Source organism: Crinia signifera, chromosome 8 (assembly GCF_055691185.1).
Source record: "Crinia signifera chromosome 8, ASM5569118v1, whole genome shotgun sequence".
NCBI lineage: Eukaryota > Metazoa > Chordata > Amphibia > Anura > Myobatrachidae > Crinia > Crinia signifera.
This window is the reverse complement of record NC_139224.1, coordinates 48,386,610-48,412,930: the sequence shown is the minus strand read 5'-3', so window position 1 is coordinate 48,412,930 and position 26,321 is coordinate 48,386,610. Positions and strand designations below refer to the sequence as shown.

Here is a 26,321-nt window from a genome sequence, read left to right as displayed (position 1 = left end):
AACTGAGTCCATTTAACATAGGAAAAAATGGGAAAAGGCCGAATAAGGGCCATTTCTCATTGGGTATGGCCCCGTCATGTGTGTAAAAAATAATGGCCCCCCATTGTGGCCGCCACCCCCACGATTGACGCGAACCCGAAGCGGTGCGCGTCCTCCGACCTTTTCATTCCCCTACTATCCACGTCGGCGTGGAGTTGAGAATAGATTAGTGTGGCGAGCGCAGCGAGCCACCAAGCCCGAAGCGTGGCGAGCGCAGCGAGGCCCGTGCGGGGACGCTGATACCTGTGAAGCCCGCGAGGGGACGCATGGATCTGTGAAGGTATCAGCGTCCCCTCGCGGGCCTCGCTGCGCTCGCCACGCTTCGGGCTTGGTGGCTCGCTGCGCTCGCCACACTAATCTATTCTCAACTCCACGCCGACGTGGATAGTAGGGGAATGAAAAGGTCGGAGGACGCGCACCGCCGCCCCTCGCGGGCTTGCTGCGCTCGCCACGCTTCGGGTTCGCGTCAATCGTGGGGGTGGCAGCCACAATGGGGGGCCATTATTTTTTACACACATGACGGGGCCATACCCAATGAGAAATGGCCCTTATTCGGCCTTTTCCCATTTTTTCCTATGTTAAATGGACTCAGTTTCAATGTTAAAATAATTTAACATTGAAGCCTATGGACACGATGGACCCGATTTCTCCATATGCTTCAATGTTAAAATAATTTAACATTGAACCCTATGGACACTATGTACCCGATTTCTCCATAGGCTTCAATGTTAAATTATTTTAACATTGAAGCCTATGGAGAAATCGGGTACATCGCGTCGGTCGCGTCGTGTGCGTTTTGGTATGCACCCGACGCGACCGACACAATTTTTTCCGACACGACCACCACGATAGAAATCGTGGTGGCCGTGCTAGGAAACAAGTACCCTGGATTGCGCTACCGGGAATCCAAACCACTCGTCGGGGGAATCACACGCCGGGCGGGACACCAGGTCAGGCAAGGTACGGGTATCACAGGCCACGCCTGTGAGGGTTGGTCTAAATTTTATGTTAACTGGGCAGCGGAACAATTTGGTCTGAGGAGACCACAACTTTCTCTTTGGTAGTGATGGCATAAAATATGTAAGTGTCAGAAAAGATTTGGATCCTGATTGCAGAACACGTTCCGTGAAACACCCACGTCATGATATAGGGTTGTATGACCTCAAAAGTTGTGGCCAGATTAATGAGAATATGAATGCCCAAAAATACATAAATTAAATACTTCAGCCCAAACTGAAGTCTTCCCAGCATGGGGTCAGATGCACTAAGCTTCAAAAAGTTATAAAATGAAGAGTGATAAACAACAAACCAATCAGCTCTTGCCTGACATTTTTTCAAACACAGTTTGTGATGTGACAGTTAGGAGCTGATTGGCTGGCTGTTCATCACTCTCTATTTTATCACTTTTTGAAGCTTCGTGCATCTGGTCCTTGATCTTTTTCAAGATAATGAAGCATTTATATTTCAACAAGATTCAGCTCCATGTCATGTTGCTACAGTGTTCAAAAAGTGGGTTCATGATAATCATATTTCAGCGCTGGAATGCCCTGGTAATAGCCCAGACATTAACCCGATCTATGGAGCCAACTAAAGAAATTTGTTACGCAGAAGCAGCCCAGCAATAAAATCCAATTAATAGAAGCAATAATTCAATTTTGGTTCCACATCATAACAACTATGGAACTAAAAGACTCTGGGGTAGATTTATTAAGCTCGGTGAAGTGATAAATTGTCTGTTTTTTATCACCGTCCAATCAGCTCCTACCTGTGAAGCTACAGGATTGGTTTGAAAAATGACAGGTAGGAGCTGATTGGCCGGTGATAAAAACCAGACAGTTTATCACTTCAACGTGCTTAATAAATCTGCACCTCTTTGAGAAGGCTTTGTAAGGCTGTAATTAAGAGTAAGGGTTACACAACTAAGTATTATTTGACATGTTGATAACATTTGTCTATCTAATGTTTCCTTTGTTTCCATGTTCTTCTTGATAACAGCTGTTCTAATACAAAATCATTCATAAAGGTTATTGCATTACATTCTTGATTAAATTATCTTTCCATTGATATATTATTTTATGATATTACTTAAAAAAAAGTGGTGTTATGATCCCTCAACCCTCAAAAATACACCTTTTCGAAGAGGTTCCACAATTTTGGCCACTACTATCTATTGTCTACACTGTTTTGTGCACTGTATCCCAGTACACTGTGGCAATGTTTCATAGATGTGCTATATACTGCCGTGTGTTTGTGCTGCTGCTCTGTTGCTTAGTAATTTAACTTAGTAACTTATCACAGCAGTTTGGCAAAACCAAAGCCAGACAAAAAATCTGAGCCAAATCCAGCAAAAACGGTTCGGTGCACATCTCTAGTAATGGGGGTGTTTATTTGATTGTAGGTGCCGGTTAGTTAATGGGGGTTTCTACTGGATATCAGGAACAGTACAGGTAAGTAATGGTGGACCCATATTGGATTGTAAAAGTGGGAGGTGTTTCACTTAATGCACAACCATGTCGATAATTTTGTTTATACATTTTTAAGTCATCAAATCTTGTTGCTTTTTTAACTGTAGATTTTAAAGTAATGCAATTCCCAATTGTCAACATATCTTCTGTCACTTACTTGTGAAATACTGCTGAGAGTGTACATTTAGTTCTCATATTATGTATTATTCATAATAATATGTTGATTAAGTAGAAATCTATTACATTCAAATAGAAATCCATCATTTTGACAATTTACTGAACAGCAAATGTGAAACTTAGATTATTAGCAGAGTACTGTAATAGGGCTGTATTGAGATATGAACGTGCCCTAGGCATTATGAGTGCATATTCCAAATATCCATTAACTGCGTACCTCATTTTTCATACCTCTTTGTCAATCAGAATAGTTCTGTTCTACACTGGTACTAACTATATGTCAACACTGCTGCCCTTCCTGCACCATAGAGGAGCAGAGGACTCTGTAATATGCAAAGGTAAATTACAGGCTTCCTTTCTTCACCAGTAAAAACCCCTGGATATCAAGGTGTACGATAAAGGGGTATCCAGTCCCCGAAACGTTGGTCACCTTTAATAAACACTTTTGTTAAAAGACCACGGAGTGCCGCTGCTTGCCTGGACTTCTTCTTATACTTACCTACCAGGAGGTACCCGAGGCAATTGCCAGACCAGTGGAGTGCCAGGCTGAACATCCCTCTATATATATATATATATATATATATGATTTTCTCATCTCTCTCAGGCTACATTGTTCTCAAGCCAGGAAAGTGCATCTGTCTGCAAATGTGATAATGTCTGCAATGCAACCATAGGTGGGGACACAGGGCATACTGTATTTGGCACCCCTTTGCCAGGGGGCTGCCCAGCCACTGAAGGTCGACAGCTGATATAGGTTGACAAGGCTAAGGTCAATAGGGTTGGAAGGTTGACACAAGCATTAGGTCAACAATGGCAAGGTTCACAGTTAAAAGCTCAACATGAGTTTTTCCCTTTTTTTGAGCCGACATGTGCCGACAGGCGGTATTTCATGCCCTAACATCCATTAGAAACAGTTATCCTTCTTGCAGTTAAGAGAGAAAAGAACCAGCACACGCATTTGAAAAAAAAACGTAAGTGTATTCAAAGGTACATTACAGTTAGTAGACGGTGTACAGCGGCTGACCCGACAGCCGTTTCAACTGGCAGCCAGCCAGTTTTCCTCAGGGGTCAGTTAGTAGACGGTGTACAGCGGCTGACCCGACAGCCGTTTCAACTGGCAGCCAGCCAGTTTTCCTCAGGGGTACCCCTGAGGAAAACTGGCTGGCTGCCAGTTGAAACGGCTGTCGGGTCAGCCGCTGTACACCGTCTACTAACTGTAATGTACCTTTGAATACACTTACGTTTTTTTTCAAATGCGTGTTCTGGTTCTTTTCTCTCTTAACTGCAAGAAGGATAACTGTTTCTATTAATTCTCATATGAACCCTGCACCGCAAACCAGCGAACACCATCCAAACTGTGTGCCACCTTGTCTCAAAAACTAACATCCATTAGGGCATGGAGGGAGAATAGAACAGTGTGCCGAGAGCTGCAAGGCACCGTGCCTGAAGCATGGTGAGTATTCAGCCTTTTGTATACATACTTTATATATATATATATATATATATATATATATATATATATATATATATATGCAGAAGAGTATTCAGGGTACTTGTTTCCTAGCACGGCCACAATCGCGGGCATCGCGGGTAATTTTTAATGGTCTGCGATGCGACCGACGCGATGCCCGCGATTTCCCATTGAAATGCATTGAAAAAGTCAAAATCGCGTCGGTCGCATCGCATGCGGCCAAAAAAAGCATGTAATGGTACCGACGCGATGCCTGCGATTTCCCGTAAGGAACAATGTAAATGCCTCAATTTACCCAAATCAACATAGGGAACAATGTTAAATGGGCCAGAAACCCCAAAAAACACCCCTGAACAGTGAAATGGCCCCCTAAAATTAGTTAACGCCACCCCTGGATGAACGTTAACCCGAAGCGTGGCGAGCACAGCGAGCCCGTGAGGGGCGGCGGTACGCGTCCTCCGACCTTTTCATACCCCCACTATCCACGTCGGCGTGGAGTTGAGAATAGATAGTGTGGCGAGCGCAGCGAGCCACCGAGCCCAAAGCGTGGCGAGCGCAGCGTGCCCCGCGAGGGGACGCGGATACCTGTGAAGCCCGCGAAGGGACGCGTTTACCTGTGAAGGTATTCACGTCCCCTCACGGGGCTCGCTGCGCTCGCCATGCTTTGGGCTCGGTGGCTCGCTGCGCTCGCCACACTATCTATTCTCAACTCCACGCCGACGTGGATAGTGGGGGTATGAAAAGGTCGGAGGACGCGTACCGCCGCCCCTCACGGGCTCGCTGTGCTCGCCACGCTTCGGGTTTTTTAGCCTGTATGCGATGCGACCGACGCAATTTTTTTTACCTGCGATGCCCGAGATCATGATCGCTGTGGCCGTGCTAGGAAACAAGTACCATATTCAGTGGGCGCTCCCCAATAAGACAACAATTTTTGTTAAAAACACAAATTTAATAATAATTCAGATAATCCATTGGATCAATATAATAATGCTTTGTTCACAGTTGTAAGATGTCGAAAACACATGTGGCCCAGCCCACATGTGTTTTCGACATCTTACAACTGTGAACAAAGCATTATTATATTGATCCAATGGATTATCTGAATTATTATTAAATTTGTGTTTTTAACAAAAATTGTTGTCTTATTGGGGAGCGCCCACTGAATACTCTTCTGCATTTCTAAACCCTTGGTCCCGTCTAACAGGGGGCCTTTCAGAGGTGCTGCTCCATTCCTGTAGAGTGCGCAATATATATATATATATATATATATATATATATATATATATATATATAGTACTGTGCAGGGTCCGGCACTCCCCATAGTTAAATCAATACACTTTGCCCAGGTGCTCATCAATCGGGACATACCCCACCATAAAGACACTCAAAATAAAGATGTCACTCCGGGTCTTGTACAAGTGCAAAAAACATGCTTTTCTGTTGTCTACGGCATTTCGGGGCTAGCCCGAAGAGGCTTACATCTTGAGGCTTACATCTCCCTGCCTGCCTCCATCCCCCGGCTCCCTGCGGCATTCTCTGCAGGAGTTAAAATTCGCCAGCAGGGGCAGCTAGCCCCTGCTGCATTGAATAGGGTGACAGGGAAGGCGGGCAGCGAATGCTGCAGACCTCCGTTACCCTGCGAATGTGCAGCGAATCCTAAACAGGATTCGCTGCACGTGGAGAAAGAAATAATTGAATACTCCCCTATATTTAAGAGCATACAGTTTACATTTCAGGGGATATATTTATTAATGATTGATTTTCATTGATTTGATATCTCTCAAGTAGATGAAAATAAATTTTAAAAAATGTGCTTGCCAAGCTAAAACACACATTTACAGTACTAACATTTACAAGTTAATTAAACCCAAAATAGTTTGACATTGACTTTCATCTACATATATTGATAATAAAAAAATACCTTTAGTAAATAAACCCTCAACAGTCCCATATTTTCAGAGGTGAAAAGGGGTCTGTGACTTTCAGAGGAAGTGCCTTTAGTACTGACCAATCAGGACAGAGACTCATTTTTCCTTATGTTCAATATGGAATGTTTTAAGACATTACTTTAAAGTGACTACAAAAAATGCAAGCAATGGTAGAATAGGGAGAGCCTGAGGGAAGCCCGGCCCCTCTACCCCCTTTGCAGTCACTTCTTCTCGTTCCATGAGCCTCCCAAATTGGGAGATATGAATATTTACACTAAAAAAATTTAAATAACTATTGCAATCTGTGTAGAGTGTTATTTGTGACCTTTAACCTTTAAATGCCAAGCCAAAATTGTCAAGCAAACATTTGTATTCATCATAATGACGTTAAATGTTTACCTTACATAGGAAATATAATCTTTGTTTACACAACAATTTTTATTTGCATTAATATAACACATGTGAGCGACGCTGGAATTTTTAGAGATGTTGGCACTCAGAGATTAAGAGCCATAGTAGAATGGTTTAAACCACAAACGGTGTGACTATGCCAGCTCCCAGTCATCTGGTGCAGTTTAGTTAGTGGCTAGTTTGTGTGTAAACTGTAAAGCCCTCTGCATTTTGCTGATAGCAGCCCTGCTGTTAAATACACCTCAAACAGTATTACAGTACATTCCTGTCAAATTTAAAAAAAATATATACTTTCTGCAAGGATTTATTCAATCAATGACTGCACGGTGAAATAGCAAACCCCCAGATATATGTACTGTACTGTAGCATAATATCGGGCAGGATTGTCACTGGCATAAATGGCAATGGATGCTAATTAATAATACATACCTCCCAACTTCTGTGTTGGGGAAATAGGGACATACGCCGAAAAGGGGGCGGGGCGTATGCAAATGAGGCGCATCTTATGCTAATTAGCCGCAACCTCATTTTCATACGAGAATAGACGCTGTGCGCATGTGCACAGCATCTATTCTATTAGATTGGGGGGTCTCCCAACTGCCACCCCCCGCAGCGGGACAATGCCTGCCGCGGGTGGGACAGCGGGACAGGACCCGAAAATCGGGACTGTCCCGCTGTAATTGTGACAGTTGGGAGGTATGATAATATGTACTGTACTGTAATGTATGTCTTGTACAAAGTTTGTAACCATTTTTGTCACCTGCAAGCGAAAGCTTTTAACTGAATACATAGTGCATATAGAAAGTCATTTGAAATCTTACCTTCCCTGTGGATTTTGTCCCTTTCCAAATACAAAAATAGCAGACAGTCCATGCCGCGAGAAGGCACAGTGCTAATTCCCAGCGGAGATCTCCGATGTGTTCAATCCCATCTGAGATGGCTAATACTCTGCGTCTGTAAAAGATTAAATGAAAAAACTATTTTGTAACAATGATTCTATTTAAACTGAAGTTTTGAGCATATTTACAAAACAAAGAAACGACGCTGCCTTTTATGTAGACGCGCAGAATACATGTTTCTTTTAGCTGAACAGTGTGATTGATCTCCTGTCATTCTGTGCATCAAATGCACCATTCACCGTCCATAAAACGATACTATAATTATTGCACAAAGGGGTACGGGCAGTGCATGTTGTGTGCGCCTTGTCTTGGGTGTGTGCCCAGTTTAGTTTAAACCATCTGTGGATATTCACAAACAGACAAGAGTACCTTCTTGCAGCTCATAAAAATGAGGGTTACAGGTTAAGTATCCCTTATCATGGTATCTGTAATCCAAATGATCCCAAAACCATGGTTTCTGAATTCTACTTTTTTTTATTTGCTAAAAGCACTACTGGGGACATCTGTAACTAGCACTACTGGGGACATCTGTAACTAGCACTACTGGGGACATCTGTAACTAGCACTACTGGGGACATCTGTAACTAGCACTACTGGGGACATCTGTAACTGATACTACTGGGGACATCTGTAACTAGCACTACTGGGGACATCTGTAACTAGCACTACTGGGGACATCTGTAATGAACCCTACTGGGGAGATCTGTAACTGACACTACTGGGGACATCTGTAACTTGCACTACTGGGGACATCTGTAACTAGCACTACTGGGGACATCTGTAACTAGCACTACTGGGGACATCTGTAACTAGCACTACTGGGGACATCTGTAACTAGCACTATTGGGGACATCTGTAACTTGCACTACTGGGGACATCTGTAACTAGCACTACTGGGGACATCTGTAACTAGCACTACTGTGGACATCTGTAATGAACCCTACTGGGGAGATCTGTAACTGACACTACTGGGGAGATCTGTAACTTGCACTACTGGGGACATCTGTAACTTGCACTACTGGGAACATCTGTAACTTGCACTACCGGGGACATCTATAATTGGCACTACTGGGGACATCTGTAACTGACACTACTGGGGATATCTGTAATGAACACTACTGGGGAGATCTGTAACTGACTCTACTGGGGACATCTGTAACTTGCACTACTGGGGACATCTGTAACTTGCACTACCGGGGACATCTATAACTGGCACTACTGGGGACATCTGTAACTAGCACTACTGGGGACATCTGTACCAACACTACTGGAGGCATGATATGTAACTGGCACTACTAGGGACATCTGTAACCAGCACTACTGGGGACATCTGTAACTGACACTACTGGGGACATCTGTAATAAGCACTACTGGGTAGATCTGTAACTTGCACTACTGGGGACATCTATAACTGGAACTACTGGAGACATGATATGTAACTGGCGCTACAGAGGACATCTGTCACTTGCACTACTGGGGACATCTGTAACTGGCACTACTGGGGACATCTGTAACTGGCACTTCTGGGGACATGATATGTAATGGTCCCCATACATCAGCAATCACAATTAATGGATTTCCAGATCCAGGGATTTTTTGGCCAGATAAATGGATTTTACAATCTATCTGACTTTGCCCACACATTACAGATTTATTTTAGTGATCGGCAGATTTTTCCATCTAAAGATTGCATCTTCATATCTGGAAATTGCCCAATTGATTGCTGTTCATAATGTAAATAGATGAAGAAGACGAATTGGGAATGCCCACACATATAAAAAAGATCTGCAGATAATACCAGATTATTAAACATGTTTAAAAACCTGATTAAGCAATCGATTGGCGATTTTGATTGGGATTGCCAAAAGGGGGAGCCCACACATGTAAAATTAATTGTGGCAATCATCTCCATATCTGAAAATTGTCACAATTAATTGCTGATGTATGGGGCCCTTAACTGGCACTACTGGGGACATCTAAATTGTATTTATTTACAGTTTCTTATATAGCGCAGCAGATTCCGTTGGCTTTACAATTGTAGACAGTGATAAAACAACCTGGGTAACAACAGACAGACTTGGAGGTAAGAGGGTGCTGCTGCAAGCTTAAAAATCTTTAGGGAATGATATGTAACTGGCACTACTGGGGACATCTGGAACTGGCACTACTGGGGACATCTGGAACTGGCACTACTGGAGACATGATATTTAACTGGCCCTACTGGGGACATGATATGTAACTGTCACTACTGGGGACATGATATGTAACTGCCACAAAATATGTGCAAGAAAATGATTGCTCAGCATTTAAATTCAGTGCCTGAGATAGTACACAAACTTTGTTTTATGCACAAATTAAATATATTTGTGTGTATTTCATGTGTTTGATGTGTTTATATAACATAAATTCATTTTGTGTTTAAACATGGGTACCATCAGTGATTAAATAAGTAGCAGGATTTTATCACAGGAAGGCCTTGCGCATGGGTGCTATGAGCCAGCTGTATGCATGTGCAGTCTATCGATTACCTCCCAGCCTGCGAAATCACTGCCGTTCAATCAGGACTGAATTACCCCCAAAATCAGGCCTGCATACCAAACTCAGTTTTTCACCTTTGTAAAAACACTGACTGCTGACATTGATATGCTGAGAGGTGCTGCAACCAGGATTAACCCTTTAACTGTGATTTATACTTTATGTCTTATCTAAGGCCTATTATTTCTATTGGGGATACTGGGTTTTTAGCATTGTACATATTTTTTGTACAATAAATAAATGTAAATCTTTTTTTTTTTTGCTTATAAGAAACGCATTTCCTGATTTCTTGGAGGTTTACGGAGAGTGCCATCATCTTAGAAAAACTCTGTAGGAGAAAGACCATTTAAAGGAATCTGGAACAGAGAGGAAGTTGAACTGGTTGGAAATGTCTGTCGTGGAGAATACTGTATTTCCTAATTTGGGAGCTTTTGTTCACATATTCTTAGCCTTATCTGTGTATGTTTCATGCATCAAAGATAAATTACCATCAAAGACAGAGCCTGTGTCCATCTTAACCATTTGAGTGCCAAGTGAATTTGTCAAAATAAGTGAAAATTGCCCAGCAAACATTTTCATTCATCATAATGACCTGTAATGTTACCTTATATAGGAAATATAATCTATTTTTTTTCAGTAGATTTATATAACAGATGTGAGTGACGCTGGCATTTTTAGAGGATATTTTGCACATCTCTCACAGAGACGTTGGCACTCAAAGAGTTAATTTACTCGAAAAAGTTGAAAAATAACAAAGCTTACAGTATGAAGCCCTTAAGTATACAATTAATTTTATTCACTAATGGGAATTTACAGTAAATAATTGTAAGAAATATATATATATATATATATATATATATATATATATATATAAATATATATATATATATATATATATATATATATATATATATATATATATATATATAAGGTACAGATGGGGCAGCACTTCCAAACACAAATGCAAGTGCTCCGGTGCCAAGCTAGATGATACCGCAGTATCCAATGATAGAGAAGTGACAAGCGGCACCCGGGTGAACAGCCTCCGGGTGCCGCTTGTCACTTCTCTATATATATATATATATATAATGTTGAAAGCATTTCTTCATTTACAGTACCCCTCTCTCCCATTGCTATTATTGTTGGGACTAGTTAAAAGGCTGTCAAAACAATGGCCTCTGCAATGTACTTTCACATTGAGTTGTGCCACATTTTAGCCCACTAACTGTCCACCCCACCCCAAGTCCATATCTCTTCCTACCTCCAATCGAGATGCAGTCAATTTCCCGGCGGTCGGAATCCAGGCGTTCAGAATCCCGACGCCGGAATCCTGACTGCCGAAATCCCGAAACGTTCTCCCTCCGTGGGTGTCCACAACACCCATAGAGGGAGAATAAATTAGCGTGCCGAGCATAGCGAGGCACCGGACCCGCTGTGTGGCGAGCGCAGCGAGCCCGCAAGGGGGGGCGCTCCACGTCCCCCCTTGTCTGGATTTCGGCGGTCGGGATTTCAGCGTCGGGATTTTGAAAGCCGGGATTCCGACCGTCGGGATTCCATACCGAATCCCTCCAATCTCTGTCTTCACAGCACCCTCTCTATATATGCAGCAAGTTTGAAACAGATCAGTGTCCCAGCAAAATTGCTTTAATTTTCAGTTATGGCATATTTTAGCACACAAAGGTGTTATTTGGTACATTGATTGGATGCTACTGGTCGCTATCGCAGAAGTGAGGTGTAGTTAGCCATAAATATATATATATATTTATCTATTTACCAGCAATAACCAACAGTTTTGGAAATGTATTTCCTTCGTCAGAGTACTCTGTTGGTTATTGCTGGTTGCAGTCTCAGCTTCTTTCTGTCTCACAAATCCCTTTGAGTGCCACCTATAATGGCCAATAAACCAATAATACCCATCCGGGAGGATTATCCACATGATCTAGTGTGGTGTTACAGTATAAGCTAGATTGAGATGAAGGGGGGTTGGAAACATAGTTGCAGTAGTTGTATCCTTTGGCGGGAGACGAGTATCATTACTTTGATATTGTCTTTCCTCCAATGAATATGATAGATGGATTTGGTTAGGGACGGCTGTTAGACTCCCCATGCCCGCTTTCCTTTAACATGTCCACCCAAAACATTTGATAGTTGTGGTTGGGTATTTGCAGAATGCCCCTTTAGCTACATTGTTATATATTGCTTATAGTCTCCCTGTCAGACCACACTTTGTCCATTACCATTTTTTATTCATTTGTTATCAATAATATGGCCAATTAACATGTCATCAATTGTATCTGTCATCATTTTAGGTGCTGCGTGTACAAATAAGTGCTATTACTTCTAATGATGCACAGAGTGCACCTCTGAATGTCCTGGACCTGAATGTCCAGTGATGCACACATTGGACATTCAGGTGCAAGGATGTACACAAAGAAAGTACACAAAATAATATTAGCAGAGGCGTCTCCGGCAAAACATGCAAACATAAAGCTACTCTTAGAGAGCATCTGAGTTAGACGGTATGCACATATGTGTGCAAAATGGACTATTGATAGCAGTGGCGGAACTTGTGGGTTGTGGGCCTTGGTACAAAAATATAATTTGGGCCCCTCTCCTCCACCACCAACACAAGTTCACAATATAGAACACTGCAGTGGGTGACAGGGAGCAGCAGAGGGTGACAGGAAGAGGCAGAATGTGACATGGAACCACAGTGGGTGACAGGAATAGGGTGACAGGAGCCCCAATGCACGTACAGTGGCTACTGCGCCAATGGTGGTTCCGCCTCTGATTGATAGATTTCTGTTTTTTATATTTATGAAGTCCCTCATAAACAAGTCAGAGCCACTGGAGATGCAATAAGCAAACATGGTACAAATCTCTAACAGGGGAACACCCTGGAAGCAGGAAATGATAGACCGGTGAGTCTCACTTCTGTCATGGGCTAATTATTTGAAGTTGTTTAGTGATTCTGAAATCTGTTGCCTACATAAATATTGCTGTTATGGGACGCATATACATAACAATGGTATGCAGTGGTAACATGTAGTGTGCACGTCCACCAATGACGCAATGATATACACCAGAAATCAGCTTGTCTGCCACTGAGACTGGGATGTGTGCAAGAAGAGTACCAGCGAGATGAACAAATAAGACAAAAGCAGGTGGGGGCCAAACAACAAGCACAGGTAATTATAATACAACCAGGCAACGCCTGCTGCAGCTGCTCGTATAGAATAATTTGATAAATTATTTTATATTATATTGTAACTAGCATGGTTTAATGAAGATCATGCCTAGGCAATATAATTACTTTTAGGAGGCAGTAAGTTTTAATATTGGATGTTTCATTTGCATATGTGAGATATTTGGAGACTTAAATACTGTCCCAAATAACCGTATAGTACATCAGATTACATCAGATACATCAGTATTATGAACACGGGTAGAGAACTGGTTGATGACAGAAGGAAAAAGGTACTGTAGAAGCAATAGTAAAATAACTTACCTCCCAACTTCTAGGGTCTTTGAAGTGGGACACAGACGCGTGCCTCCTGAAATTAGGGGGCACGGCTTGCAGAAAAGGGTGCGTTGCCTATACTCGCATACCCCCCATTTTGCCGCTGTGGGGGCTTGCAGTGCAGAGGGGTTTGTGCTGTGCAGACTGCAGAGGGGTTTGTGTGCTGGGTTATATATTAATATATAATATACTTAATTATATTGTAGTATTTGTGCTGGCCGTGTGTTAGGCAGGCTGTCAATCAGTTTAGTGGGGTACAGTAGAACACAGGCAGGCTGTCATTCAGCTTTTATTGCATGTACGGTCCATGCAATGTTATCCAAGGCCTGTCCATAAAAAAAAAATACAGGCTAAAAATACATTTTGCTGTTCTTTATTTTTTTGCTGTATACTGCACCCCAATAGTATACACCACAAGTTACGTGTGTGATTGTTCTGCATTCACGCAGCATTATACAAGCTGTGAGTCCAAATCGGTGTCTTTCTTAGGGCCCCATGAAGTCTAAACCCACCTCTGTTTCTACCAGAGACCTGTAAGTAGATACATCTATTCTTATTTGTATTCAGCTTCCAGATAAGTGTTTTTTTTTTTTAAAGTTATCAAAAGTCCCTGGTTGTGACCAGGAGCTAGAGTTTCCTGCCTGTGCCAAATTACAATTGGGTTCTGTTACCCTAGGATACTGCAGCCCTGTCCTTTGGCCTTGACGATTTTGTTGTACAGGCATCATGGCCTGGATCCTATCTAGGTGGTTTCCATATTTAAATTAGGGTTGTGCACTGGGCACTTTTGATCTTTCATGTTTTGGGTCTGTAGCTCCGGTCGTGATCTGGATCTGTTCCAAAACACCACCCTTTTCGTGTTTTGTGTTTTTCGTGTTTTGGATCTGGATTGTTTTTCCTATGTGTTAATGAATTTTAGCATTTGGGATTTTACATGCCCTCTACAATGAAATGGGGCTTTGGCCTTGGCAGACATTGGCATTTCATGTTCTATGTCATGACTAGTGGCAGCAGCTTCAGCACTAGGAGGAAGTGGTTCTTGTTCTTTCACTATTTTATACTCTGAATTTTGGTTCTCCATTATCTTTCTGGACTGGACTTATGCAGCAGTATCACTGGACTGGACTTATATAGCACTATCACTGGATTGGAACTGCAGCAGTATCACTGGATTTTAATGGCAGTATCACTGGACTTTAATGGCAGTACCACTGGACTGGACTTATGCAGCAGTATCACTGGATTGGATTTATATAGCACTATCACTGGACTGGAACTGCAGCAGTATCACTGGACTTCAATGGCAGTATCACTGGACTTCAATGGCAGTATCACTATACTTTGATGGCAGTATCACTGGACTTTAACGGCAGTACCACTGGACTTTAACAGCAGTACCACTGGACTTTAATGGCAGTACCGAATGGACTGGACCTATATAGCACTATCACTAGATTGGAACTGCAGTAGTATCACTGGACTTTAATGGCAGTACCACTGGACTTTAACAGCAGTACCACTGGACTTTAATGGCAGTACCACTGGACTTTAACTTCAGTACCACTTGACTGGACTTATGCAGCAGTATCACTGGACTTTAACAACAGCATCACTGGATTTTATGGCAGTACCAATGGACTTTACGGCAGTACCACTGGACTTTAATGGCAGCACCATGGGACTTTAATGGTAGTATCACTGGACATTAACTTCAGTACCACTGGACTTTAATGGCAGTACCAATGGACTTTAACATCAGTATCACTGGACTTTATCTGCTGCATCACTGGACTTTAACAGTAGTACCACTGCACTGGAATGGACTTATGCAGCAGTTTCACTGGACTGGCCTGTAATGGCAGAACCATTGGACTGGACTTATACAGCACTATCACTGGACTGGAACTGCAGCAGTATCACTGTACTTTAACAGCAGTATAACTGGATCTGGATTGTTTTTCCTATGTGTTAATGAATTTTAGCATTTGGGATTTTACATGCCCTCTACAATGAAATGGGGCTTTGGCCTTGGCAGACATTGGCATTTCATGTTCTATGTCATGACTAGTGGCAGCAGCTTCAGCACTAGGAGGAAGTGGTTCTTGTTCTTTCACTATTTTATACTCTGAATTTTGGTTCTCCATTATCTTTCTGGACTGGACTTATGCAGCAGTATCACTGGACTGGACTTATATAGCACTATCACTGGATTGGAACTGCAGCAGTATCACTGGATTTTAATGGCAGTATCACTGGACTTTAATGGCAGTACCACTGGACTGTACTTATACAGCACTATCACTGAACGGGAACTGCAGCAGTATCACTGGACTGGACTTATACAGCACTATCACTGGATGGGAACTGCAGCAGTATCACTGGACTTTGAAGGCAGTATTTCTGGACTGGACTTATACAACAGGATCACTGGACTGGTCTTATGCAACAGTATCATTGGACTGGACTTTAATGGCAGCAGTATCACTGGACTGGACTCAGTAGGACACCACACCATACCACAGCACACCCTTCCTCTCCCCTCTCCTAAGCTGGAGTGAAAAATGGCACCGGCCACCAATCCATGGCAATGTGACAATACATGGCCATTTCCAACAAAACATATGCGACTCATTTTAAAATCAAAACTGTTTTGTCGAAATCCACCTTCAATGCTATCGGAAAGAGCAGCATTGAATAGGCTGCCGCCACTATTTCCCCTGTCAGAAATAGCAGCCAACATTGAATACCGCCACCCCACCATGTCTGTCAAACATATAAATAATAGGATGCTATTAGAGTTGTGCAAGTTCATGATCCAAAGCTTCTGGAGATTGCATAGCAAAAGAAAGACCTAGTGGCCAGGTGAGTTATGGCACTAGATATGTAGATTCTGCACTGGGCAGCTGCTTTAAAAAAAAACAGAAAAGTCACTCCGTTCAGCCAGGTGGTGGGCTGCGTTTCTGGACTCACTAGGCAGGAAATTACCTCTGCCTAGTGAGCCAACCTGAATTAGTGATAAATATTGGGTGTAGCTACCTGTGCGCGGCATACTGGCTTCTCAGCAAGTACAGTAACTTGAACAGAAGTGATATTGAGTAAATGGAGAGAATAGCTTGAAAGCTTGAAAGTAGATTTGAGTGAATAGTTAATCACATGAGGCAATGAACAGGTGTTCTACTGCAGAACAGACAGCTACAAGTCATCAGAAATGCAGTCAGGCACCTTGTAATCACACTTAAAAAGCTGTGCAATGAAAAAAGGTTTATGCTATGTAGTAAATCTGCCCTATTGACAGAGATGAAGAGATTTTGGGTTCTGTTTATAAGGCAGTGCATGCTTTTCATTGGGTTCGACCAAAAAAATTTAAGTGGCACTACTACAGGTTGAGTATCCTGTATCCGAGTATCCGTTATCCGAATTATTCCGAAAACCATACATTCCAGAAAGTGAAAAAAAAATATTTTTTTTGCTAAAAACTCACTGGGGACATTTGTAACAGCACTACTGGTGACATGATATGTAACTGACACTATATGTGTGCAAGAAAATGATTGCTTGGCATTCAAATTCAATATCTGAGATAGTACACAAATTTTGTTTCATGCTTTGAAACCTTGTTTTTTGAACAAATAAAATATATTTGTGTGTATTTTATGTGGTAATAAAATATATTTGTGTGTATTTTATGTGTTTATACAGCATACATGCAAGATACTTCAAAATACATAATTGAAATATTAAAATATTCCGAAATACGGAATAATCCGTTATCCAAAATTCTCCTGGTCCCGAGCATTTTGGATACGGGATACTCAACCTGTATTAAGTGCAGAACATACCAGGGTTTGTCACTGATATGATTGCCACTTTAAATAGTCAAACCTGTCAAGAGGTACAGTAGCAATTTAAAATTGCCATCTACCGTATTATAAATAACCCCATGGGTGAGATTTATTAGGGTGAGAGATTCAGAAAGTGAGAGATTTGGGAAGAAATCTCCAGGTTTTTTAAAGCGCCAATCATTTACACTGCAAAAGCAGTTTGAATTTGCAGTGTAAATGATTGCCGCTTTAAAAAAACTGGAGATTTCTTCCCAAATCTCTCACTTTCTGAATCTCTCATTCTATTAAATCTCACCCTACATCTCTTTCTCTCTCACACATGCACAAAAACAGAGGCAATCACAAGGTAGCAGACTTTTGAAGCATTTGTTTGGAGCGGGCTTTCTAGTCTCCTCGTATGTTTATACAGTTTTAATATTATTGAACCTTATACAGAATCCTAAGCCACATTAATATTATTGAACCTTATACAGAATCCTAACTAAGCCACCGTAAGGGTATAATCTACACTATACTAGACATATGGGGTGAAATTTAATAGAATGAGAGAATCAGAAAGTGAGAGATTTGGTAAGAAATCTCCAGTTTTCTTAAAGCAGCAATAATTTACAATAATTTAAACTTGCAAAACCAGTTTGAGTTTGAAGTGTAAATGATTGCCGCTTTAAAAAAACTGGAGATTTCTTACCAAATCTCTCAGTTTCTGATTCTCGCATAATATTAAGCTGTGGAAAGAGTAATGGAAATGTAATTTCATGGTGGAACCAGGGGCTTGACATAGGTATGAAGTTCAATATACATAAGCTTTGAGTTATGTTTTTTTATTCGCCTTTGCCCACTATGGCCCTGATTTAGCATTTGAAATAAGTATAGTTTTACAATATAAATATATGCATTTCCATACTTAAAAAGCCACCAAAATGCATACAAATATAGATGAGTGTGTATATAAGACATATGTTTGACTCACTTTTATTATTATTTTATTTAATTTGTAATGTTTTCTAATTATTGCTGATTGTCACAATCTTCATAAAAATAAAGATATACTGTGTGCTTAGAGAGAGGGAACCAGAGTGGTAATATGAGTACAGGAAGGATGTGTACATATACATGTAGCATGTCCCTATCAAGATGCAAATTTAATGTATCCCCATTGATGGAGGCCTGGAGTTCGCTACCCCCGTTGTAGAGAGCATGGCACAGAGAGAGAGAGAGAAAGCTGTTACTGCAGCAGCCACTCTTCCCAGCCCAGCACGAGCTGCTCAGTGCTGTGTGCTAAGCTAAGTAGAGAGGCAGCAGCAGCCTGTCCTCTCTCTCCCTGCACAGGTGTATGATCAACGGCATCCTGCCAACCACCGGATACGACACTGCCTCCTCCTGCATGGTGCATTCGGCTGCTTCACACCCACACAAAGTATTTTTATTACAAAGGCGTAGCCAAACCTTCTCCTTTGCCTGTGATACACTAAACAGCCCAAGTTAAAGGCATTCCAGTCTACTTCTCTCCAGAAATATGGAGAATTATGATGTGATCCCTTTGCCAGCAGGATTCTTCTTGCTTGTTAAGATTATTTCTCCATAAGCTCACAAATAAAGTGATGCCTGATCTCATTGGGGCTAATTCTAATGTGGCTGGAGTGGCTATCACTGCTGCTTCCTTGGCTCTGGATGTAAATGCAACAGGAGGAGTATATTAGAAGTAGTGATCCGACTTGTGTACCAGGAGGGCATGCAGGCAGGAGGCCAGGAAATCTTCATTCAATGGTGGAGATCCTTTCTCTTTTACCTCTCCTTAAACAGTGGTGACATGGTATTCAATGGCATCTGGGTCAGGTATGTCTTCAGCTGCTGGCATATCCCATTTCACATACTTATTCTGCATATCCAATTCCAGTGTTTCTTTAAGCATGGCTGTAACTAGGGGGGGCTAGGGGGTCACGCGCACCGGGCGCTGGAGGCAGGGGGCGCTAGGGTGAGCAGCGGCAGCAGCGGGGAGCTAGCGCCGCAGACATATGTGGCACCCCAGACCTTTGCAGGGCACAAGGAGGCGTCCCCAGGCTGATTGACAGCACTGGGGGACGAATGGGAGGCGGCAGGAAGTGAGGCGCGCGGTGTGTGAGGAGGAGGTCGGAGTTCAGCACGAGGGGGACGGCGTGACTCCGCACATGTGAGGAGGAGGGAGAAGAAGGAGGACGGCGCGGAGACCTGACGAGGGGAGAAGGTAAGAAGAAGATGGCGTGGAGGAGACGGTGGCGTGGAGGAGACCGGAACTTCTAGCCCCGCCGCACAGAGAGAGGGAGACGCGTCCAGCCTGGCATCCAGCAGCCAGGGGGGGGTGACTGAGTTCGGCAACGCTGCGGCACCTACACTAGTACGCCCTCTGGCCGAAGACGGAGGGAACCCTGCTGATCGAGGGATGGAGCTCCAGACGGTGTGGAGGAACAGCCGACCAGTGATTGTGTGGAAAGAGACGTGACGGGCAGGAGCCTGCGACGTGATCCTGCCATCAGGTATTGACTGCACCAGCCACCCCACACACAGCCAGGCTGCACCCCATACCCCAGTAAAGTGCCCTAACGCTTCCTCCAAGGAACCCATCCCACACCTACCATCCCACCCGGAGTGTCTCCCACTTGGGCCGCACGCCAGCTAATACCCCACCTGAGGGACCAGAGGGGAACAGGCCCAGGACCTGGAGGGCCATTAGAGTACCTGCCGCCACTGTGGAGCCCCATTCCACCTTGCCTAACTAAGGGGAACTATTCAGGCCTGTATTCTGCCCCTATTGGGAGATTGCTCCCTTCCCCCATGTGTGACACCTTGTCCCCTGTTACCCCCTTCCTCTGTGTCTGTGACCCTATCTGCCCCAATTTCCCTGGTGTCTCTTCCCCTTATGTGTGTGTGTGTGACACCTTTTACCCAAATAAAAATGTGTAATGGGCATTACGGTGTGGTATAAATTGTAATGGGCATTATGGCATGTGATATTATGTGTAGTGGGCATTATGGTCAGTGGCGGCATTATGTGTAATGGGCATTACAGCATGTAATATTATGTGTAAGGGGCATTGCAGTGTGTAAAATTATGCATAATGGGCATTAGCGTGTGTGGCATATGTAATGAGCATTATGGTGTGTGTCATTATGTATAATGGGCATCACAGTGTGTGCTATAATGTGTACTGGGCATTATGGTGTGTGCTATAATGTGTACCGGGCATTACGGTTTGTGGTGTAATTTGCTCTGGGCATTATGGTTTGTGGTTTAATGTGCTCTGAGCATTACAGTGTGTGCTGGAATGTGTACTGGGCATTACAGTGTGTTCTATAATGTGAATTGATACTACTATGTGACCACACCACTCCCCCCCCCCCAAAAAAAATGCCCTAAATTTTGGCGCGCACTGTCCCTGTTTAATGTCACCCTTCTGTTGTCTGTAAGCACATAAATGGCTTCTGATTAATGTTTTTCTTTCTTTCCAAATGCCAAATGTGTGCCTGCTTCTGAAAAAAAAAAAAAATATATATATATATATATATATATATATATATATCTAAAAAATTTTTGGGGGGGGGGCACTTAATGTATATCTTGCCCTGACCCTATGAAACCCTAGTTTCGGCCCTGTCTCTTGTAATATAGCATCTCTAGACTTTACAAGCTTTTGGGTATTTGGTTTGCAGAGATGTCAACCTTTACCCTATTAGCAATATCCAAGTACTGTAGGATGCATTTAATAGATTTGGGATCCAGCTTATGGGCCAGATGTATCAAACTTCAAAAAGTTATAAAATGGAGAGTGATATACAGCCAGCCAATCAGCTCCTAACTGCCATTTTACAGGCTGAGTTTGGAAAATGACAGGTATGGGCTGATTGGCTGGATGTTATCACTCTCCACTTTATCACTTATTTTAAGCTTGATACATCTGGCCTTACGTCTTCTTTCTTTTGGGATACATACAGTACATACTGTAAGCATTACACCCAAAAATGTTGATACTTGGCTTTCTTCCTGACCATGCTTCTATTGGGTTCATGTCTTTCAAGGCAACTCTGGGAGTGCATTTCTTTATCTTGGACACTGCTTCCACCAAATAATGTATGTTTAGGACAGGATATGTGTTTGGTTTCAATTGCATATATTGGGTTTTCCGAAGTCCGAAGCTTAGCACTGTTCTGTATGAAGAACATAATGTACACAGCAGAAGGTACCTGTTGCTATTATAGTATCACTTCTGGTTCACACAATGAACTTTTCTTTTGTGAACAACAATCTATAGGTTCTTTGCTCTAGGATACTTATGGATACATACAGGTTTTCCACATGTGTTTGGTACACAACGGATATTTTTAATTTTTGTTTTAGTCCCAATTTTTGAATGGCTATTAACTGTCTCAAAATTTGTAGCTATTAGCAGTTAATTTCCTATTTCTTTGATTGTTGTAGGATAGCATGTGTCCATGATAGGGAACCACTGTTTATTGAAACTGAAATGGTTTAACCTGGATCAATATACCAGCAATTTTTTTTTTTTCACTAATCATTTCTGCTGCACATTTTGCTTTGTACAGCATCCGGATTCCCCAGTTTGAATTCAAATGGTTTGTGTCCTATTTTATGACATACTGTACAGTACATAATACTTCTAATTGCATTTTCTGTGTTTTGTACTTGTAGTGTGTAATGCAGCATGCTCCGCAGTTAACTCAACTGTGCCACATTTTAGGAACTGTACCAATTTTTTCCTTATGATTTCTTTAGCTAGCTTTGATATGCTAGCTTCTAATGCTACTACAAGGAAATCAAGTGCAGGCATTAAGTTCTGTAGCATTGGCATATAAATCTCCTGGTTATCAACATGGACTTCTTCATACAGTACATTAACTGCCAGGAAAAGCATATCCATTTATCAATGTAGTCACTTCAGAATCATTTTTGTCATCAGATCCTTATCCTCATACTGCTTCTTGAGTGCTGCCTGCAGGGCTTCCCACATGTCTTTTGCTAAAATGTTGTAAAGTACAATATAATACAGACACGGCCAAACTGTGGCCCTCAAGCTGTCTACACATGCAAAAATGGAAGGAGAGGGAAAGTGGACTCTTGTTGTGGGGCACTCTTCGAAATATGAAAATTATTTAAAACTTAGCTTTTATTAGATTTTATTCAAATAAAATAAGGTTTCTAGGACTTATACACTAGTGTGTGCCCAACATACAAACAAAATAGACAAAAAACAGTTGGCGATTGCAGAGAGCTTCAAATTCATATGCTATGCAATGCGGTAGAAAGTTCCTGTGTAGTAGAGTAATTGTATGCTATTCAATTTAATAGACAATATGAGTTCATACACTAGGGAACAATATTATAAAGATGTGCCTAGTTGAGCCAGTGGCTACCTTGACTAGGAATCGTTTGAAGGGAAATGGTATGATTCAAGGGTAATATTCCCTTAATTAGACTGTTATATGTAAAAGGCACTTGGACAGGTATACTTATGCGGTACACTCAAGCAATGTTTGTGTACAGGGAAAAAGATTCATAGTTAATGCTGGCAATAAGTTGCACCAATGGGCCGGTTAACAGTGATTTTCTGACTGATTGGTCTATGCAATAGGTTGAATCAATTTGCGCTATACACTGAGAGATTGTACCAATTTGATATCTAGTGCAGCCAGTAGTACAATTCTTATAGCTAAACACAGATAAATGGTGTTCTATAATAATGTGACACCAGTACATATAAAACATTCAAGTATTTAGAAAAATTGCTCAGGTAGCAGTTCTGAGCTATTGGACAAGTGGTTGCACCGGTAAATACTGTGCAGTCAAAAACGGACAGTTTGTAGCCTCAATTAACGCTGTATAATCAGCCAGGGTAATGGGTTACAACAAATACCAATGTCAGATAAGATAAATACAGATAAATGGTGCTCTATAATGATGTGTCTTAGAGATTTGTTCTGCTAATAGTTCAGAAATATTCAGTGTTGCACCAATATACATAGAACATTCAAGTATTTAGAAAGTTGCTGAGGTAGCAGTTCAGAGCTATTGTCCCAGTTAACAGTGGTTGTACCAGTTAATGCTGTGCAGTCAAAACCGGACAATAAGTAGTCTCAATTAACGCTGTGCAGTCAGCACGGATGATACTTTACAGCAATTACCTACTGTCAGATAAGATATAGTGTCTATTAGCTCTGTGTGGTCCACATGGACAATAGGTTGCACCAATTATCACTGTCAGAGAATTGCCGCTGTGCAGTCACCGTCAGAGAATTTACACTGTGCAATCAAAAATCAGGGGAGCACCACCAACACTTATAGACATCTTCCCCGCTTTTGGGGTTCACAAGCATCTACCACAGTTGGTACCAGGCTACTCAGGCCGAAACCCACCGATAGGGTGAAATAGGTCTCACTTGACCCATTTTCACATGAGGTGGGCATAACCTTGTGCGGTTCTCAAACCCTCACCCCCAGCATGTGAATCTACACATCCCAGCATGCCTTGCCATAGTTTTAGCATTCCCTAATAGCAAGACTGTGACAAGGCATGATGGGAGCTGGAGGGCTATCGTTTGGACATGCCTGGTATAATAGAATAAACATGCTGTTTCATCTGGGTTTGGATTTTTACACAAATCATGCTTCAATTGCATCTCCATTGCAAATTTCCATGTGGTGAAATTCTCAGAACCTTTTGGCTTAATAGAAACCATAATCTATGCAGCCCCTGTGTGTATGCTGTGCAGTCGAGACAGTCATGCAGTCCCTAATTTAACAATAAACAAATAAGAAAAGTCCCAAGGCGCTATGAAGTCCCTGCAGCCTCAATCCCGAAAAGAGGACCACTCAATAATCCTCACTTGCAAGACGTATCCAGAAAAGATGGGGGATTGATGGCGCTTGACTTGTATATCCAAAAGATGCAGTGAACTCGATATGTGAAACAATAAACAAAAAACGTGTATAAGTGACACAATATTGTAACAAGGTTAGTGGGGTTTACGGAGTCCCAGTAACTAATTCCGTTCCGAAACTCACACTGAAAAGGTGTGCTTGAAGTGTATAAAGGTTTCTTTATATTAGGGGTACACCCACTGTGACAGGAACAATGACTTTTACATGCGTACCAAACTCACTCGTGCAATATGGAAATGAAGTATATAAAGGTATCTTTTAAAGCTCATCAACATAGGACACCAGCCATACAGTAAGGGTGGTCCAAATGGTGGCGTACCGTACTCACTGCAAATGCAGGTGATCGACGCCTATAAAGGTATCTTTCATCAAGACAATCCACCTGGCATCCACTCTTAATGTTTCCCCCAGAATGGTAAGCCGGCTTGTCCAGATGCTCAGTGTTTGTGTGACTGGGCCCATAAACTACAGTATTGCTATTTGTGTGATTGGTGACGAGATGCAGACTGCAATAGCAACACCAGAGGTGTAAATAAAACATCCCTTTACTTTATACTTTATACTTTACTAGAGTACAGCCGTACTCACAGTTACACACTTTAGGTAGTCTTAATGGAGTAAAGCTTGAATGGAGCATACAGAAAGCAGCCAGCCATGAATGTGGGTAGCGGTGTTTGGAGGCATCACCAGGTGCAGTGACACCTAGTGCAAGCTCTGAATTAATATTACCCCCTCTGTCTGAAAAAGAGGTGTGGCCTAATTGTAAGAGGGGGTTGTCTCACATGGATTCTGTTTCCATCACTCTGGGGGTGTTCCCAGCATCCCAGGAGGTGCTGACTGTCCCCAGAGATGGGGGGCCCGCAATTTATCTGAGACAGGATCAGAGTGCCGCAGAATGCAGCAATCAGCTTCTGTCCTTACAGCACAGCCAGCACTTTGCTGTCATCCCTTTTGAAGATGACACCAGGGTGTGGGCTTACCTGTCACGCCGGCTAATGACACTAAAAGCGGTGCAGTAAGAAAGTGGTATGCACATGACTTCAGCCGAATAATTGCAGGATATTAGAAGGTCACCCAATCTACAGTAAGTGGAACTTTACGGAGTGCAACTGTGGTTCATAAACAGTAACAAGGTGGCACTGTGCACGTGTGGAAGACCAAACATTGCTCATCTTGGTTAGGCAAAGCTGTTTTACTTACTGTAGGTATTATCATGGAGAAAGCACATAAGTGCTCTCCAAACTTTAATTCAGTAGTACCCAAACGAAGTGCCTAGACCCCCTGGGGGTTTTGTGGTCCAGGATTAATTCAATCCAATGCTGGTGGCTGCCAATCATATAATATGTCTACAAACAGAAGTACAATCCTGTCCATCACCACATAACTGACCCTAAGGATGACATATAAACACAATCTACTTCATTTAAAAATGGTACTAAAATTTCTATTGGCCTAAAGGTGCCATGAAAAAAATCTGAAACACTAATACACCTTTCACACCAGAAAATACAGGGACCCACCTGGGAATAAGGCCCAGGGATCATGCCGGGTTAGCCCCTTTCACAACAGAAAAGTCCCTGTATTTTCTGGTGTGGGGAGGAGGTGGAGAGGAGGCGGGCAGGTGGCGGGATGATGGCGGAGGCAGGCAGGAGGTGGGTTGTTGGCGGAGAGTACTCACCCCGGGTTGATGGTCCTTGGTGCAGGCCAGAGATCCACACAGGTGGCGGGCAAAGGTGACAGGTCAGATGACGGGTGACGGGCGCAGATGATGCAGCTCACCGGCTGTAGTGAGGGCATTGTAGAGCTGTGTCATCTTCATCCGCCGCCTGCCCTGTCATGTGCGCACGCCGCCTGTGTGGATCCCCAGCCTGACCGTATGCACTGAGGACCGGCAAACGGGGGGGTAGTACCCCTGCTCCTTTCACACCGGCCAGAACCCCAGGTTGTACCCGGGAATAACCCTGCTCAAAAGCAGGGTTGAAATCCCAGCAAATCCTTAAACCCCAATGCTAGTTGCGGGTTGTTCCCGGGCCCAACCCAGGAATTTAGACTGGTGTGAAAGGGGTATTAGGTGATTCAAAAAAGTTTGGTAAACACTGCTTT

The 26,321-nt window shown here is 42.6% G+C and overlaps 1 protein-coding gene across 1 annotated transcript in view; it reads right to left on the bottom strand.

The window, feature by feature from the left end:
* LOC146026016 (sodium- and chloride-dependent GABA transporter 3) overlaps positions 1–26,321 on the bottom strand; it is a 176,249-nt gene that overhangs the window by 82,927 nt on the left and 67,001 nt on the right. The window contains exon 6 of the mRNA XM_083156324.1: positions 7,313–7,445. Within this exon, the coding sequence (XP_083012450.1) occupies positions 7,313–7,445 (133 nt within the window). The remainder of the gene's footprint in view (positions 1–7,312; positions 7,446–26,321) is intronic.